The following is a 17,534-nucleotide window of genomic DNA, read 5'->3' on the forward strand; positions in this document are numbered from 1 at the left end:
TAAAGCATTTATTTTTATTTGTTTGTGGGTATGGCTTCAGAAACCCTGGAGGTCTTTAGATTCATGACCATTATATAATTTTCCCTCCATGGTAATGGATAAGAAGATGAAGTGAAGATAGAAAGGTGAAGAAGGGGGAAAGAAAGGTGAAAAAGTGTTCCTTGGTGCAGGGAAATTCCTGTCAAGCCTCTAAGCCCATTTCCTTCCCAGGCACGTTCTTGCAACATGTCATCAGATATCAGTTTTAGGACCTAGCATGTCAGAGGACACTCAAAAGCAGAAAATGAGGGAAAAAAGTGAAATAAATTTTTCCTCTTAAAAAGTACGTGTGGGCCGGGCGCGGTGGCTCAAGCCTGTAATCCCAGCACTTTGGGAGGCCGAGACGGGTGGATCACGAGGTCAGGAGATCGAGAATATCCTGGCTAACATGGTGAAACCCCGTCTCTACTAAAAAATACAAAAACCTAGCCGGGTGAGGTGGCGGGCGCCTGTAGTCCCAGCTACTCGGGAGGCTGAGGCAGGAGAATGGCGTAAACCCGGGAGGCGGAGCTTGCAGTGAGCTGAGATCCGGCCACTGCACTCCAGCCTGGGCGACAGAGCAAGACTCCGTCTCCAAAAAAAAAAAAAAAGTATGTGTGTGTGTTTTGTTGAATTATTAAAAACACAAGGAAAATATTCAACAGTATGCTCCCATGTTTCTTGGACGTCTCCACTTTAGTTTAAATTCTATTAAATTTTTCTAATTTTGTGCCAAAATAAAGTATTTTAATTAAATGAAATATAAACATAGTTAAATTAAATGTAATTAAGCTAAGTATAAATGAAATTATTAAACTAGCACATAAAATATATCTTTCAAAAAAGAAGTTATTAGTGAATAGTCTCTTTAATTTTGAAAAAAATAAATAAAATAAGGTGCCATAGCATTTTTAAACACTCCCTAACATTCCTATTAATTGAGTTGTCAATTCACAATCATCTGAAAAACAAAAATCAGTTCGGCTTACTGGACAGGCTATATTTTTCAAAGAAAATCTTAAACACAAGCATCTTATTAATATATTATCTGGACTTAGGTAGCTTAGTTGAAATAAACCAAGCGCCACTTTGAGTAATGGAATGTACTAAATTAGATAACAATTTCATGCTACTGTACAGACAGCAAAAGTACCTGAGAGATCAATTAAATAAGTACAGTTCAGTGAGAGGGGAGAAAGGTGTTATCATAAAATTAGCAGAGGTCTAAAACTGTGTTTTAGTTAAAAACCTAGGATTGTCTAATTACCCTCACTTCCAACTTATTAAAAAACAGAATTTAAGCGTGAGAAAAGACCCTTGAGGTCAACTAATGGAACCCCTTCATAATCCAAATGAAGAAATTGGGTATGTCACTGAGTACAGTCTGACCCTAATCATTTTACTCAAAGTGCACATTAAATGGTCTCTACTCTCCCTCCCTCATCTCATATTTCATGGTATCAGCAATACCAGCATCTGTGGTTACATGCTGCAACGCCTCTTCCTTACGCTGGTTCTTCAGCCAAAAACACTCTTCCAACTCTTAAAATCCCCCCGTACTAACTCATGCTCATTCTTTAGACTTAATTGAGCTATCGACTCCTCCAAGAAGTGTTCCTTAACCCCTCTCTCACCAAACTGAGCCCTAAATGTTAGTTATATCTTCTCCCCTTTCCTAGAGTATCTTATGCATTTTTTTTCAATCATTCATTCATTGAACCATTCACATACTGAGTGTCAATTCTGGGCCAGTAGGCTAAAATGCTAAGGATACAGAGTTAAGAGACAGTTTCTGTCCTCAAGGAGTGGAACTTTGGATGCAGCAGAAATTGATCATGAACACACTTCTCACTTAAGGACCAGCTATTAAACATTTTGTAGCCCCAGCATCCAATATCACATATGGCATAGAGAGGTTCAATAAATATTTGTTCAATTTCACTTTTTATTGCAAGAATCAGAGCTTAATTTCTTCTTGTTTTAATGAGTGAAATGATTCAAGTAAAATTTAATCTTTTAAAACAACGAGGGATGTATTTACTTTCTATTAATTATCTATCCATGCTGCACTCAGTTTTATGTATGAAGCTATTATTGTTTACAATTGTTGCCAGTTTGATTTTTTATTATTCTTATTTCTATAGCATATTATCAATAGTATATATGATTCTATGAATAAAGGTTAATTTAGTGTATTTTCTCTCTCAGGGAAGACTTTGTAAAGGAAGAGATGTTCAGATTTTGGAAGACTTCCCTGGCAGCTTCCAACAAAGGAGAAATCACATTTCCACACTTTAGCCTCCACAGTTAACCATTTGTTAAGACTCTAGTAAGTGCCAGGCCCTCTGATGAGGGAGAGGGAAACGTAGTTAAGGATCCAGTAATGAAGAAAATAGACAATATTCTTGTTCAAGAAATGTTTCCATATTATTTTGAGGCTAAGAATAAAGTTTTATCCTATATGCAAAAATGTATTATCAAAGGATTTTAAGTAAGAAAAGAAAGGGATTTTTAAGTCCTGCATTTTAGAAATGCTAAGATTTCTTTCTTGACTTTTATCAGAATTTTAGTTTTTTGGGGTACATTTGTTAAAGTTCTCCTCTTCAGTCTCCCTCTTCTCTCTCTTCCTTCTTACAAGCTAAGCTTTCGGAAGGAATCATATCTACTTTCTGCCTATATTTTCTTATCTCACAATCACTCTTCAACCTGCAGCAAAGTGGCTTCCACCTCTACAACTCTATTAAACCCACAATATCAAAGATCATCACTGATACCCCCACTACTTAATCTGGTGGCTGATTTTCTTTACCATATTGGTCATTTAGCTACTTTTGATGTGGCTGTCTGATCATTCTGAGCCTGCTGCCTTTGCTTCTGGAAAGCTCTCATCCTGTTGGGTCTCCATTACAGGCTCCCAAGCCCTGCCCTTCCCTAGCTGGCATTACTCAAGTTTCTATCCTTGTTCCACTGCCATCTCTATAGAGACTTTACCCTCTTCTGCCAGATCTCATCCAAGCTCAGTTTTAACTATCCCTGAAATGTTCAAGTCTCCCATGAATAAATAGCTTAGAACTTTCAGCCATGATCTCCCTCCTAGGCTTCCAACTTGTACAGCCACCTGTCTGCTGAGCATATACACTTAATTATCCCACAAGAACCTAAAGGTTGAAATTTCACATGTCAAACTCATTGTCTGCCCATCCACAATCTGCTCATCCACCACAATTCCCAACTTCAGTACCTAACACTCCCAGACAGAAAACCAAGTCATGGCCGGGCGAGATGGCTCACACCTGTAATCCCTGCACAAAGGCCGAGGCGGGTGGATCACCTGAGGTCAGGAGTTCGAGGCCAGCCTGGCCAACGTGATGAAACCCTGTCTCTACTAAAAATACAAAAAAAGTTATCCGGGCATGGTGGTGGGTGCCTGTAATCCGAGTTACTCAGGAGGCTGAGGCAGGAGAATCACTTGAACCCAGTAAGTTGAGGTTGCAGTGAGCCAAGATTACACCACTGAACTCCAGCCTGGGAAAAAAGAGCAAAACACTCCATCTTAAAAAAAAAAAAAAGAAAGAAAGAAAGAAAAGAAAAAGAAAAAAAGAAAACCAAGTTATGTGTTCCTAGCTCTCAGCATGCATTTAATCACCAAATCATACCAACTTCTTTGCTTGTTTTCCCCGTGCAATCCTTCAGCCTCTTTCATCCATATTGCCACAACTCTAGCCGAGGCCTTCATCAGCTTTACTTAAGCTACTTCATTACCCTTCTAAACCATTTCTCCAGCTCTCTGTGGTTTATTTGAAAACCATCTTTTATACTCTAGAGGAAGAAAGCGATTGGGTGATCCTGGAAAAGAATAAAAGCAAAGAGCTACAAGATTACAGTTTTGATTTTATGGATTTTGATCCAAATAGCTTTCAAACCAGATTAAAATACTAATGAGCCAAACTGGATGTGGGCAGGGTTGGGGGTAGGGGAGTAAGAGACAAAAGCAAGAATAACCTAGAGTAAGATTTGGCTAAATGACGAATTCCTGTTTAAGATACACTTTAAAAGCCCGCTAAATGGCAAAGCACTTCCATGAACTCTAAAGAGAACTGGTGCTATTTTTTTTCTTAACTCCCACAGTAAGAACTTTTTTATCATCTGGATTAGAGGAGTATCATGTTTGTTTAGGATTGGTATAATCGAAATCAGCTTCACTTGGGCTTCTTATAAGCAATGACTCATGTTATTTTAGCTGGTGTGGGATCATTGCCTCACGAAGGATGACACAGCCTTAGACATGCAGATCCTGGCCTGCTTTTTTCAATTCCATGCCTCCAGCAGCTGGAAGAGGTGGGAGTCCTCCAGCCTGCAGCTTTCTGCAACTCAGCACAATTCAGATTTTATGAAAACAGTTGCCGAGTCGACCTTGTAATCACAAGAGCCTTATAAATGAGGAGGGAAAGGAGTTCAGTTGTGGTAAGTGAAAAATCACAGGGCCAGGCATCCTCTGTTTTTCAAAACAGAATCTGTGGAAACTTACAGTCAGCTCTTTCCCTCATTAATTGCTTACTCTATTGAGGTCAGTAATTTTTTTGCTTTTAAGATGACAATGAAGTATCACAGCAAATACCTTTTCAAGACTCTCCAACTTACATTCACTAAGATAATGTGCACGGGTGGTTGTAACAGTGTTTGCAAGGAAGCTAAGGAATGCCATTCTCATAATCAACACCACCTTTTCTCTAGCTCCATACCCAGTCAGGGAGCCAGTTCTCCCCTCCTCCATGTTTTCCTTGCTGTTGGCCTGCCTGCTTCCCCGAACCCAGGAAACTATGCTGTAGGCCTGTGCGAATGCTATGGTGATGGGAAGCAGGTGGTTGAACCTGGCTGGACAGGTTGGTAATTCCCTATGAGGCTCTAGGCAAGACACTTTTCCATACTTTGCTTTCCAGTTGTAGCACAGACATTGTTCCTGGCTGTCCTTACTCATGACTGGTCTTCATGAAACTTAGTTCTCATTAGCAACATACTCTGAACTCCCTAGCTGGTTAAAAATAATGAGAAGACACTCCCAAAGACATGGCAGTTAGCAGAAAAGCCCAGACTACTATTTATTGTATCATGAAAATGATTGTCCTATCTCTGTAGTTCTGGTGTCCTAAGAACTAAAGTTTATTAAAACGAATAGCTTGAAAAATTAACACAAGGGCCCAGAGACTGAGGGCCATTATGATTCTGATCTTGCAGAGGATTCAGGTCCAGACTAAAATGGGCCTAGGATTCGTTTTCTAAATGGAAATATCTGAGGCTCTTCCGAGGTTGGCATCATCCATGTCTCCAAGGTCAATGATGGACAAGGGCTGTACTCGGGCTTACAGGAGACTAGGGATGGCTCAGGAGTCTGAGTTTCCACAGCCTACATTTTTGAGCAAGATTTAGAACAGAACAGTCATCTCTACAGTGATCATTGTCTAGGACCTGACTTGATCCCCTGGTTGCCTTCAACTCGGACAAGGTGAAAACTTGACTGAAAATTGGGAGAGAATAGAGGAAGAACTCATTAATTCTCATGAAGTGCTGTTTCTCAATGTTCATTAAGAATTCTTTCGGTAGGGCCGGGCAAGGTGGCTCATGCCTGTAATCGTAGCACTTTGGGAGGCCAAGGTGGGCAGATCACCTGAGGTCAGGAGTTCCAGACCCGCCTGATCAACATGGAGAAACTCTGTCTCTACTAAACATACAAAATTAGCCAAGCGAGGTGGCGCATGCCTGTAATCCCAGTTACTCGGGAGGCTGAGGCAGGAGAATCGGCTGAACCCGGGAGGCGGAGGTTGCAGTGAGCCAAGATCACGCCATTGCACTCCAGCCTGGGCAACAAGAGCGAAACTCGTCACACACACACACACACACACACACACACACAAAGAATTCTTATGGTATAAATCATACTGCAAGGAATTAAGCAAAAAAAAGTTTTTAACTATAGAAATATATTTTAGTAGTTAAAAAAGCAACTAATAAAACTAAAGTGAAAAATTATAAGATCTAGTTACTAAGAACATAAACCTAAAGATTAAAGGATTAAAACCTGCCCTCCTTCTGAAAGAAAGAGAGAGAGAGAGAGAGAAGCCCACCCACAGGAAGATTTCCTGTTACTGACTGCCTAGATCTTACCTTCTTAGTCAATTTGAATGTCTTCTCTAGAACATTTTGTCTAGTTTTAAATACTGTTAAATATAGTCTTAAATAAGACTATGTGAAGGGTAAGAATATAAATTTTTTAAAATCCTATTATTGAACTTCCTCAAGTGATAACAACAGTTCTCAAATATATTATTATATTTAAATCAATTTCATATATCCATTCATAACCACTTCTATGCTTATTCCATTAAAACAGAATAGAAATGTTTGCAAAATGAAAGACTAAATCAACACTGAACATTTGTAACCTCTACTATGTGGAAGTTGCTCTTGCTGGTTATTAACAGGGCTATACCGGTATTGTCCCTGCTCGCAATAATCAAATTGAGGCAGAGAAACAATAAATCCATAATCTACTAATAATGTTACAAGATTTAAATAACAGGTTAAAAGCACCAGTTCTAGAAGAGACTGGGTTGGAATGTTGGCGCTCCTTGCTGTGTGATCTTGGGTTACTTCTGTGCTTTGGTTTCTTCCTGTGTCACAGAACTGCTGTAAAGAATAACTGGGATAATGTATGTCAAGCTTTTAGCATAGTGCTTGCCTTATTTGTAAGCTCTGATTAAAGCTAGGACTTACTTTTAAAGAATCAATATCGCAGGACCATAGGGTATGATTAGCGCATGACTGATCACCAAATGATCGTTATGGTGGTAGGTGGTAGCCTGTCATGGTAGCCAGAACTCTTCTGGCTACCGTTTGCGAGGAAACCTTCAGAGAAGTTTAGTCCTCACTTCCTTGACTGCGTTTATTAATTCTCTCTCTCTTTTCTGCTTTTTATCTCTTGCCATTTAAATACAGATTTAATCCCAAGCACTGACATGTAACTTTGGCTACCACATAAATTTTTGTGTTGTAGTGAGGGTAAGAGGAAAAGTGGAGAGAGAAGAAATAAATCAAATATCATAGTATGAGTTACAATGTCATTTTAGGATGTTGAGAATTTTTTCTAGTCACTGTCAGATTTCTCCACTGATCTTCAAAAACATAAAGTAATTGATGGACCTTTGTATAAAGGTAAATACACTAACAGGTAATTTCTTTTTAAGGCAAAAGCATTGGTCAGTGTTTTCTAAATTGATTTTCATAAATGAATACTCAATAGGAAATTTCAATGGGATTTTTTTTCCCTGTACACTATAAATGTATATAAGTAAATTTTGTGGCTAACCACAAAGTTTAACAAAGATACAAAGATTTATCTCTGGTACATAAAAGATAATCAGTACCCAAACTTACAATTGCTTAAATAAATCTCAAGTGTTTGACAGTTTAAGAAATACTACCTACTACTTTTGTCCTTGGTTTCCAGTTTCTCCTTCCTGCGCTTTGTATTGTGTATTTGTATGCAGTCATCATCTATTCATCTAAGGGATCAGAAAAGGAATGCATAGATTTAATTAGTTTTTAAGAGTAACATGACACAGGCAGCTGGTTGTCTAAGGGATACTTAGTATATGTTCTCCCAACCTTGGAATTACATGGCACTAACTACCTGTCAAATGGATAGTTTATCTATATTATTCATTTATTGAAGAGTGACATAACACATTTGATACTCAAAGAATGTGTCATAAACCCCAGATAGTTAAGAAGATGCATATATAGCAAAACAATCTACTTTCTTTACTTCCCACTTTAGAGACTAAAGCAACTTGAAGTTTTTGTACACTTTAGTATTTTGTTGTGATGCACAGCCTACAGTAATCACAAAGAAATGATGTATGAAGCTTCATATGATAACGAATGATACGGTATGAAAAACTCACTACCTCAATAACCAGAGCACAGCAAGAGACAAAAAACAAACAAGCTAAAAAAAAAACTCTCAAAGAAACCAAAATAAATGCTATCAAATTCTTTAACAAAAGAGTATACACTTTAATCCTTTAAACCGCATTTCCTTCACATAGTTGTAACAAGCTGGTTATCTAATCAAAAGCAAATTACAAAGCATGTTAAAAGTAACAATATTAGAAATAAAAGTACTGCTAAAGACTTTCAGAGCTGCCTGAAGAAATAAGTAATAATTTCAATTTTTAGGATTTTTAGGAAATAAAACAATATACCAATATAGACTATTTATCAGTAAAGCAAGCAAACTTATACATCTCAACGGGTACGTTTACTTTAGTAACACATGCAATTATGCTGTCTTAATGACAACAGTTATTAAGAAAAGGTTAATTTCTAACACTATTTAAGGGTGTGCCTGACTTATTTTCATCCAAAGAGGCTTAAAAACAAAGCAAAGTGTATTGCCTAAATAGATAGAATTTATTTCCAAAATTTTCTTCTGAAAAACATTCCATTTATCTCCTTTGCTTTGCTATATAACATTTTACTTTTATTCTTGGCTAGAACTGATATCTAGAGCCCATATGGTTGAGAAATAAGAACATGCAACGACCTCAGAAACAAAATTGTTTAGTTTGAGGATGGAATGAGAAAAGATTCTGATTACATGCAAATTAGAATGTTTGCTTTAGTTAAAATACATTTGCAGATGTTCACATAACATCTCTGGAACACTAGTAAAAGGAAAATGTTTTCCATCAGGTACAAAGATAATTCTAAAAGAATAAAACACAGTTTCAGTAATACTCTCTAGGCAAACTGGGATTTAAGAACAGCTACACTCTCTTTACACAGCATTTAATTTAGCAACTTTCTGATTCTTTTTTTTTTTTTTTTTTTTGAGGCAGAGTTTCACTCTTGTTGCCAAGGCTAGAGTGCAATGGCGTGATCTTGGCTCACCGCAACCTCCGCCTCCTGGGTTCAAGTGATTCTCCTGCCTCAGCCTCCCAAGTAGCTGGGACTACAGGCGCCCACCACCACGCCCGACTAATTTTGTATTTTTTTCTAAGTAGAGACGGGGCTTCACCATGTTAGTCAGGTTGGTCTTGAATTCCCAACCTCAGGTGATCTGCTCACCTCGGCCTCCCCAAGTGCTGGGATTATAGGTGTGAGCCACTGCACCCAGCTGATTTTTTTTCTTTGAGCCTATTAATAAACATTTGTTTCCAAAAAATTTTTACAAATAGAAAATCTATCTTTAGAGCTTTCATAAAGTCAGACCAGGTCAAATTAAACCATTTTTTATACTTTGTGTCAAAACTGAAAAAAAAAAAAAAAGAGTGGATTAAATGACTGTTGATGCCTATTTATATTTGGCTGACTTTTTAAAAGCTAATGGGGTAAAAACAAAATCAGCAAGACTCCTAGATGTCTATTTCACAGTATGTAAAATAAGTCAAATATAGAAGAAATGAGAGAAATAGAAAGTCACCTTTAGAACACCACCTTAGTGAATTTTACTGACAAGATCCACAGATAAATGCTAAAAGGAAAGTTTAAAGAGAAAAAGGATATTTCCATAGTCTCAAAGTATCTCTCCAAAGGTAGCTATTAATTATAAAGAGGAAAACAGTAACTTTATAGTACAGAAATCTGGCAGATACCACTTTATCCAGATGATCAAACCTAACACCAATATTAGTAAGATGTCAACATCGCACACCCACTGTATGATGCCCTCAGAGGAACCCAACATTACTTCCACAGATTTCTCATCAAAAATGCATAAGCTTGGTCAGGCATGAAGGCTCACATCTGTAATCCCAGCACTTGGGGAGGTCAAAGTGGGCAGATCACTTGAGCCCAGAAGTTTGAGACCAGCCTGGGCAACATGGCAAAACTACATCTCTACAAAAAATACAAAAATTAGCCAGGCGTGGTGGCATGTGCCTGTAGCCTCAGCGACTCAGGAGGCTGACATGGGAGGATTACTTAGGTCTAGGAGGTCCAGGTACAGTGAGCCATAATTAGACCACTGCACTCCAGCCTGGGTGACAGCGCAAGACCTTGGCTCAAAAAAAAAAACAAAAAAAAAAAAAACCATAACCTTAATCTAATCATGAGAAACATCAGACCAACCCAATTTGAAGGACTTCCTATAAATCACCAACCAGTTCTCAAAAAGTGTCATGAAAGACAAGGACAGACTGTCAGATTGCAGGAGACTCAGGAGACACAACAAAATTCAGTGTGGAGTCCTACATTCAATGCTACAACAGGAAAATTCCAATCCTAGTGGAAAACTGGTGAAATCAGAACATAGTTCGTAGTTTCATTTATAGTATTGTATCAGTTTTACTTTGTTTAGTTTTCACAAATGGTATTCTGGTTTTGCAAGATGCTAACATTTGGGGAATCTGGGTAAAGGTTACGCAGAAACTTTCTGGACTACTTTTGCAAGTTTCAAAATTACATCCAAATAGAAAGTTAAAAGTTACGACTTTTTAGTCATCATCTTCATCTACGTGAGGCGATTCTATAATACTCTAAATTCCCTAAATTTTTGTGCACACGTTACAGATTAATGATCAGGGAGAAGTGAGCAGCTTAAAAATGGATACAGCAACTGGCCAAATATGTAGCCATATGACACCATCAAAGGAAATGTACCAGATGTTTTCCAACAGCTCTGCATACGGAGGAACCTACGCTCAGCAGGGATCCCACTGTAAAAAGAAACCAGAGACATCAACTCTGGTTTCAACCATAACATAAAGAATGACCTACAAATACCTGTTGTCTAGTAAGAATCTTATTTCCATTACTGTTTTTGAATCCTCTCAAGAAAGCATACCTAGTATCCCCCAGCATTTGGTGCCCCTGTGCATGTGTACCTAAACTCATACAGGCCTACACGAATGCTTAGTAAGAGTTAGCACCTGGAAATAAATGTCTTCTTAATGAATTAATTTCAGTCCAATACATCTATCACTAAAAGTTGCTAAATTTAGTTTTTCCTCAATATAAAATATGTACTTTCTAATCATCAATTCCATCTTTATTAAATTATCTTATTATTAGGAATCGTTAAGAAACAATAGCCCCCTCATAGAAGTTTAAACAGTGCTGTAGAATTAGAATTCCTACGATAACCTTGGTTAGCTTCTATATTTGTTTTCGAGGAAGAGTTGGCTGTTTCCCTCCTCTATTTTTGTCCTCTCTCGGGAAGTTTATGGTATAATTAGATAAATATCAGAAATCATCATGGCCATTTTCTACTATACCTTCACTAAAAAAAATTGTATTTCATTATTTGTATATACTCAGGAAACCCTTGAAAAACAAAATATCTAGCTTTATCTTTGGCTACCTTTCATTTTATCAGTGAAATTATTTTGTATGTTTGTCCATAGTCTCACTCTGGAATCTGAATAGAAGCTTGGCCTCTCTAAAAATCATGATTCTATTTTCAACCATTTAACAGAACTGATCATTTATAGTTATTTTATTCTCTTTCTTCCTTTACAAGAGGATGTGGATATACAATTTTGTGAAAAAAAGAATTCGCTCTCTTCCTCGCAACAAATACTTATGACTTGTGAGTCTCTTCGCTGCATGAATCAATTTTGCAGTGGTTTGAATCCCCCGTGATCTAGAAATGCACTGTGGACACCAAGTAGGACTCCCTGCCACTGTTAAGCACATAAAGCTGCTAAACCCAGAAGGTACTTGGTATTCCTCATCAGGAATGAGGCTAAACTGCCCAGAAACGCAAGCTGAGTATGTTTTTTGTTGTTGTAATATCATATTAGTTGACCAAAATGGAAAATAAGTGAGAATGAAATATGTTTACTAAAACTTCCTCTGAGGGAATGATGCTCTTGCTTTAAACTACTGAAAAGTTGATGTGCCTATTAGGGACAGAAAGATGTTGTATCTTCATGGTTTTCTTGCCTTTTAGCTCCAAAGACACAAATTAAAATTCATATTACAAGTATGCCATGCTACTGAAAAGTCATAGCCAAAATAGACTCTGTGGAGTCCTTGAAATTAATTCCTAAGAAAACTTTAAAAGATAAAAGTAATATGAGAAAATAAAATTAATTATGAGAATTAACAAGCAAGTCTATTCATCCTCACACTCTATTAGAATCAAGGAATATGGTGACAGAAATTGAATAAAAAATAGGAAATAATTCTTAAAGAAACAGGAGTTGTGGGAAGGAATCCCAAAGGCTCAAAAGGAAATATGTATAACCGTATTTTAAATGCCACAGCAGATTGCCCCATGCAAATTAAAAGAGCAAAAACAGAACAGGACAAGATGGACAAAGGATAATCTATATATTAAAAATCAATGTATCAACTTATATATTCTGAATATTGATTTTAAAAAAAGAACTTAAATCTGAGGATTCCTTACCATCAATATATCCCAACCTAGAATCTTTTAGGTACACATAACTCCCTCTAAAGCCAGTGCATTTATATGACTTCAGGTGCTTTCATTTATTATGCTCCACACATAGTTTTAACTAATTTATAAAATGAGGTAAGAATGAATGATTCCTTTGATTCTTCGGAATTGCAAGATCGGAGCTATAAAACTCAGATATTTGAGTTTTAAATGTCTCCCTTTTTTTTCTTGACAAGTAAGGTTTTCTTAACCTTGTTTTGTTTGTCCACTTCTGATAGTGATGCAAGTACCAAAAATGTTTGACTCTCCTCTTTACAGCAACAACACCTGATTAAAAGTGATAACAGTAGGAATACAGCTAACATATCTGGTGCTTCCTTTGCGTTAGTCAATATCCTAAGCAGCGGAAGTAAATTGCCCAAGGCCACACTGTAGTAACTGGTGTAGAGTCAGGGTCTGCCAATGTGACCTCAAGCCTGAGTAACTGACAAGTACATTTCACTGGCTACTTACTTTAGGAAAACAAAATAAAATTAGTAAAATAAAAGAAAATGAGCAGGCCCTAAAGAAACTGCTTCAGTGTTGAAGGGAAACAGGGAGAGCGTGGCAAACAAGCACAGCAGCCCCCATGATGGAGCAGCCTTGGCTCAGCTTCAGTTAGGGATGGAGGCAGCAGGGCAGGCCTGAGATGCTGCGTCCTTCAATCTTTTTTTTTTTTTTTTAATGGTTAGCTAAAAATCCGGATTTACATCTGAAGCCTCTTGATGTAGAAATATTGTCACTTATTTCATCTTTTTTCTCAAAGCTTTGCTGGTTTGAAAGGTAAAGGACCACATTCTTGGGGCAGGGATTATGTCCCATTTATCTTTGTAACCCAAATGTCTAACACGTTACTGGCACATAGTAGGCACAAACAGGTTGAGGCTGGCAGCTAAAAATCCCACCATTTTATCTTGGCTATTTTGTAATCTTGGCAGGAATTCATTAATTTATTCAACAAATATTTATTGGGCTACTACGATGTACCAGATACTGCTCTAGGGATATAATAGTGGAAAAAAATGACCAAATAGAAAGATATTATATTCTATTTTACTGGGAAAAGGCTAGAAAAAAAACCCTTAAAAACATATAAACTCGGGTGTAGTAGGGGTCTGGAAAATAAAAAAGAATGGCTTGCTTTGAATTGAACCTATGCCACCAAGAGCTAAAAAATAATGATAGTTAGATACAAAAGTCCACGCTTTCTAGTGCCATTCTGGTCATTGCTCCACAAATAGGTTACAAATGTGTAAGCAATTTAAAGGAAAGGGTATTCTTGAAAGAGAGAGTGCTTTCTTCAGAAGTAGAACAATATGATCTTGCTTCTTGGCTTGAAAGGAAGTATTGATCGTTAGTTAGTGAGTCAAAGGTTAATAACTTGGGCCTGATTATTTCTGTTATCAGACTTATGATTAATGGTGTCCTCTGGCTCTTTGTAAATACAGGAACCTCTTTTTGATTGCTTTTTTACTAGGAACCAAGGAATTAAGCTATTCTCTTGTGATTGGGTTGCAGAGGGCCGGGGGGCCTGCAGCAGAGGGACAATGGTACCAAGGCTCCCACAGACTGCAGGGCAGTCACCAAAAATGCAAACTTAGAACAATGTGAATCTAATTGGCAACCTTAAGGTGAAATACTAGCTCTGACATGTAACGCTTGCTCTCATGTATTATCATTCCACAAGACCACATGCTGAGTTAATAGAACTTCTGCTTCTAGTTTGCTTTGGAAACGGATGTAGTTTCAAATCGCCCAAATGGCACAATCTGGCTGGCGCTCTGAGACAGCTGCTGGGAATTATAGACAGGACAGCTACACTAGAATCGTTTAAGAAATGGACAAACTTGGCCATGCTTTTCATCAACACACACACACACACACACACACACTCACACACACACAGATACACATATATATATATTTAGTTAGTCATAATCTGAGTACTTACAGCCAATGATTATGTTTAGAAAAGAAAATACCCTAAAGACAAAAGCCAGTTTATATTTTCAAGGAGCCTTTAAAAGTATATGCACAACTCCTAAACCTGGAAAAAAATGTTATTTTCCCACTGTCTTTATATAAAAATGAGATTTCACTCAACCTGCTGTTTTTGAAAGAAACAACATTTTCTTTTTTTTTTTTTTTTTTTTTTTTTTTTGAGATGGAGTCTCGCTCTGTCGCCCAGGCTGGAGTGCAGTGGCCCGATCTCAGCTCACTGCAAGCTCCGCCTCCCGGGTTTACGCCATTCTCCTGCCTCAGCCTCCCGAGTAGCTGGGACTACAGGCGCCTGCCACCTCGCCCGGCTAGTTTTTTGTATTTTTTAGTAGAGACGGGGTTTCACCATGTTAGCCAGGATGGTCTCGATCTCCTGACCTCGTGATCCGCCCGTCTCGGCCTCCCAAAGTGCTGGGATTACAGGCTTGAGCCACCGCGCCCAGCCTCATTTTCTTTGTTAGCCAAGCCCAACACAGATCTCTTGCCAATGTAGTTTGTTCTTCCCATGGATACTAGCCAAAAAGATATTCCTTGAAATAAAGTCACCATCTGTTAATTAGGAAATCAATTAAAATCACAATCAATTAAATTAGGAAACAAAAGCAATCATTATCACATAACTAAAGTTAAAAGTATGAGAAAAAAGAAATGATTAAAAATAAACATGATGAAAACACATCACTCAAATTGCCCACTTGTAAAGAAAAGCACTCATCAATGGATCAGATAGTCACATTTACACAAATAAAACTTCCCCCAAATATGTATCAAATATCAAACCATCTCACTCATCACAATACTTTTGTCTACCCACGTAACCACTTTTGTTTTAGTTAAGGAGAGTCTCATTGGCCTTGATCTTGCATCAAATGGATGATCACTGACACAGTAATTTAACATAGATCCCTGATTAAATCTGAAATATACAGGATGAGATGCTTATAGGCTTCTTTTGACCAAAAGGAAATATAATTGCATTGACAGCATAGAGTTGACATTAGCAGTAATCAAATAACGACACCAAAGCATTTATACAATTGAAAGGTTTTAACATGTAGAAATAAAATTGTCTTTTAAAGTCTACTGAGGTGTACTTTTTAGAGAGTTTCTCAACCTACATTTTAAATCAGGCATGCAGTTACTGAACAAGCTCTCAAAAGGAGTATTCTGAGGATTTAGGGTTACGTATTTTAATGTTTTCTTTTCATGTGCTGCTTGTGTTTCATTTGGAATATTTTTTAATTTCCCGAGATTTTATAGGCAACTTTGGCCGAAAAGAGGTGTGTATATACATATATATATACACACACATGACTTATCCTCAAATCGTATCAAGAATGCAATCCCGCTGCTAATCTCTGCTAGCCAACGACCTCAGCCCAGGCTGGTGGAGCCTTGGAGCGTTTCCCACCTCCAGTCAAAGACAATGCAAAGAACCCCAGGCTCACTCATCTAGTCCATTAAAACTTGAAACAACAATCGGCGCCCAGGCAGAAGGCGCAGCTGCATGGCGAACCCCCCAAGCCCAGCGCCACTGCGCCGCCCTGGCGGGAGCGGCTCCGGGTACCTGCTGAGCGGGTGGCTGGCGGCGGCCCGGGGCGCGCAGCGCGACTCTGCGTTGGGGGGCTGGGCGCGGGCGTACGAGTGGTAGGCGGTCAGCACCACGCCGCCCGAGTCCTCCACCTCCATCGTCAGCCGCGCATGTCTCGGCGCCGGCCCCAGAACAAAGACCGGGACCAGCATGGACCGGCGCGCCGGGAGGCTGTCAGCAGCTGAGCGGCCGCGCCGGAGGTGCGACCAGCCGCTCTCTACGGCGGCTGTCAGTGGCCCCCGGGCAGGGCCCGCCCCGCCCCGCCCCGGGCGCGCGAATTCGCAGACGCTGGGAACCACGCCCACGGGCTGCAGTGGGGGCGGGCATTGTGTGTGTGTGTGTGTGTGTGTGTGTGTGTGTGTGTGCGTCTGCGTGTGTGCCTGTGTGTGAGTGCCTGTTTGTGTGCCTGTGTGTGTGCGCGCGTCTATGTGCGTGTGTGTGCCTGTTTGTGTGCCTGTGTATGTGTGCACGCCTCTGTGTGTGTGGGCCTGTGTGTGCGTTTGTGCCTGTGTGCGCGCGCCTTTGTGTGTCCGTGTGTGCGCTTTTGTGTGTCCGTGTGTGTGCGCCTGTGTGTGTCCGTGTTTGTGCCTGTGTGTGCTTTTGTGCCTCTGTGTGCGCGCCCGTGTATACGTGTGTGCCTGTGTGCGCGCGCCTTTGCGTGTCCGTGTGTGTGCGCCTGTGTGTGCGTGTGCGCGCATGTGTCGGGAGTGCGGAGGGGGGAGGTGTGATCCCCGCTTCTAGAAAACTGGAAACCGGCCGGGATCCTTTGGGGCTCCTGGTAGCGGCTCTAGTAAAGTTTGTTTTTCATTGTTTCTTTTTTTTTCCTTTTCTCACTCCCCCTCCCAGCCCGCTTCCAACTGGAGGCTTATCCTGTGGCTGGAAACATTTCCTGCCTGGCTGCCAGGAGTGAGACTAAGAAACCATACCTCAGGCTGAGGAGAGAGGCCGGGTTTGAAATGTGTGCTCTGGGGAAGAAAAGGAGAAAATGTGACACTCTCTCATTTAAAGCATCCACATCAAAAATTGAAGAACTGGATTACCTTGCTGTTGACTTAGTCAAGTTACAATAAACTTGATTTCCTTTTGGGTCAGGTAATTCCCTCTTACAGCAAGGGAACGCTTCCCTCCCACACCCTCAATGCACCACTACCAGACTCTTACCTCACTCTCACATCCCTTTCCTCCTCCCAGTCATGATCAAATTAACAGATAACGTTTGCAGCTTGTCTGAAAATTAGACTTTATTATTATGGGCCAAATGGATGTTATTTCCAGAAGTTACTGTTGGTGGGGGAGGATGTAGGGACTGGTTCAAGGTAGATAAAAAGGAGCATCATTAGAAATCTTGAGTCTGAAGTATGTCCTTATCCACATAGGACTAATAGCACAAATGGAAAAACAACATTCTTACAGCTGATTAAAAAGTAACCAGAAGTATGCCCAGGAAGAGGCCCACGTGAATGTTTTACTCACACGGACAAT

General features: G+C 39.4%; 1 protein-coding gene and 1 long non-coding RNA gene across 2 annotated transcripts in view; one reads left to right on the forward strand and one right to left on the reverse strand.

Annotated features, from left to right (window-relative positions):
- Window positions 1–16,248, reverse strand: part of ARHGAP28 (Rho GTPase activating protein 28) — a 201,759-nt gene extending 185,511 nt beyond the window's left edge. Inside the window, exon 1 of the mRNA XM_030926081.1 lies at window positions 16,029–16,248. Within this exon, the coding sequence (XP_030781941.1) occupies window positions 16,029–16,204 (176 nt within the window). The 5' untranslated portion in view covers window positions 16,205–16,248. The remainder of the gene's footprint in view (window positions 1–16,028) is intronic.
- On the forward strand, window positions 16,110–17,140 carry LOC115895505. The gene is made up of 2 exons (XR_004055706.1): window positions 16,110–16,252; window positions 16,899–17,140. It is a non-coding gene; the product is annotated as an uncharacterized LOC115895505 (long non-coding RNA).
- The last annotated feature ends 394 nt before the right edge of the window (window positions 17,141–17,534 follow it).

Source organism: Rhinopithecus roxellana, chromosome 21 (genome assembly GCF_007565055.1).
Source record: "Rhinopithecus roxellana isolate Shanxi Qingling chromosome 21, ASM756505v1, whole genome shotgun sequence".
In the NCBI taxonomy this organism is placed as follows: Eukaryota; Metazoa; Chordata; class Mammalia; order Primates; family Cercopithecidae; genus Rhinopithecus; species Rhinopithecus roxellana.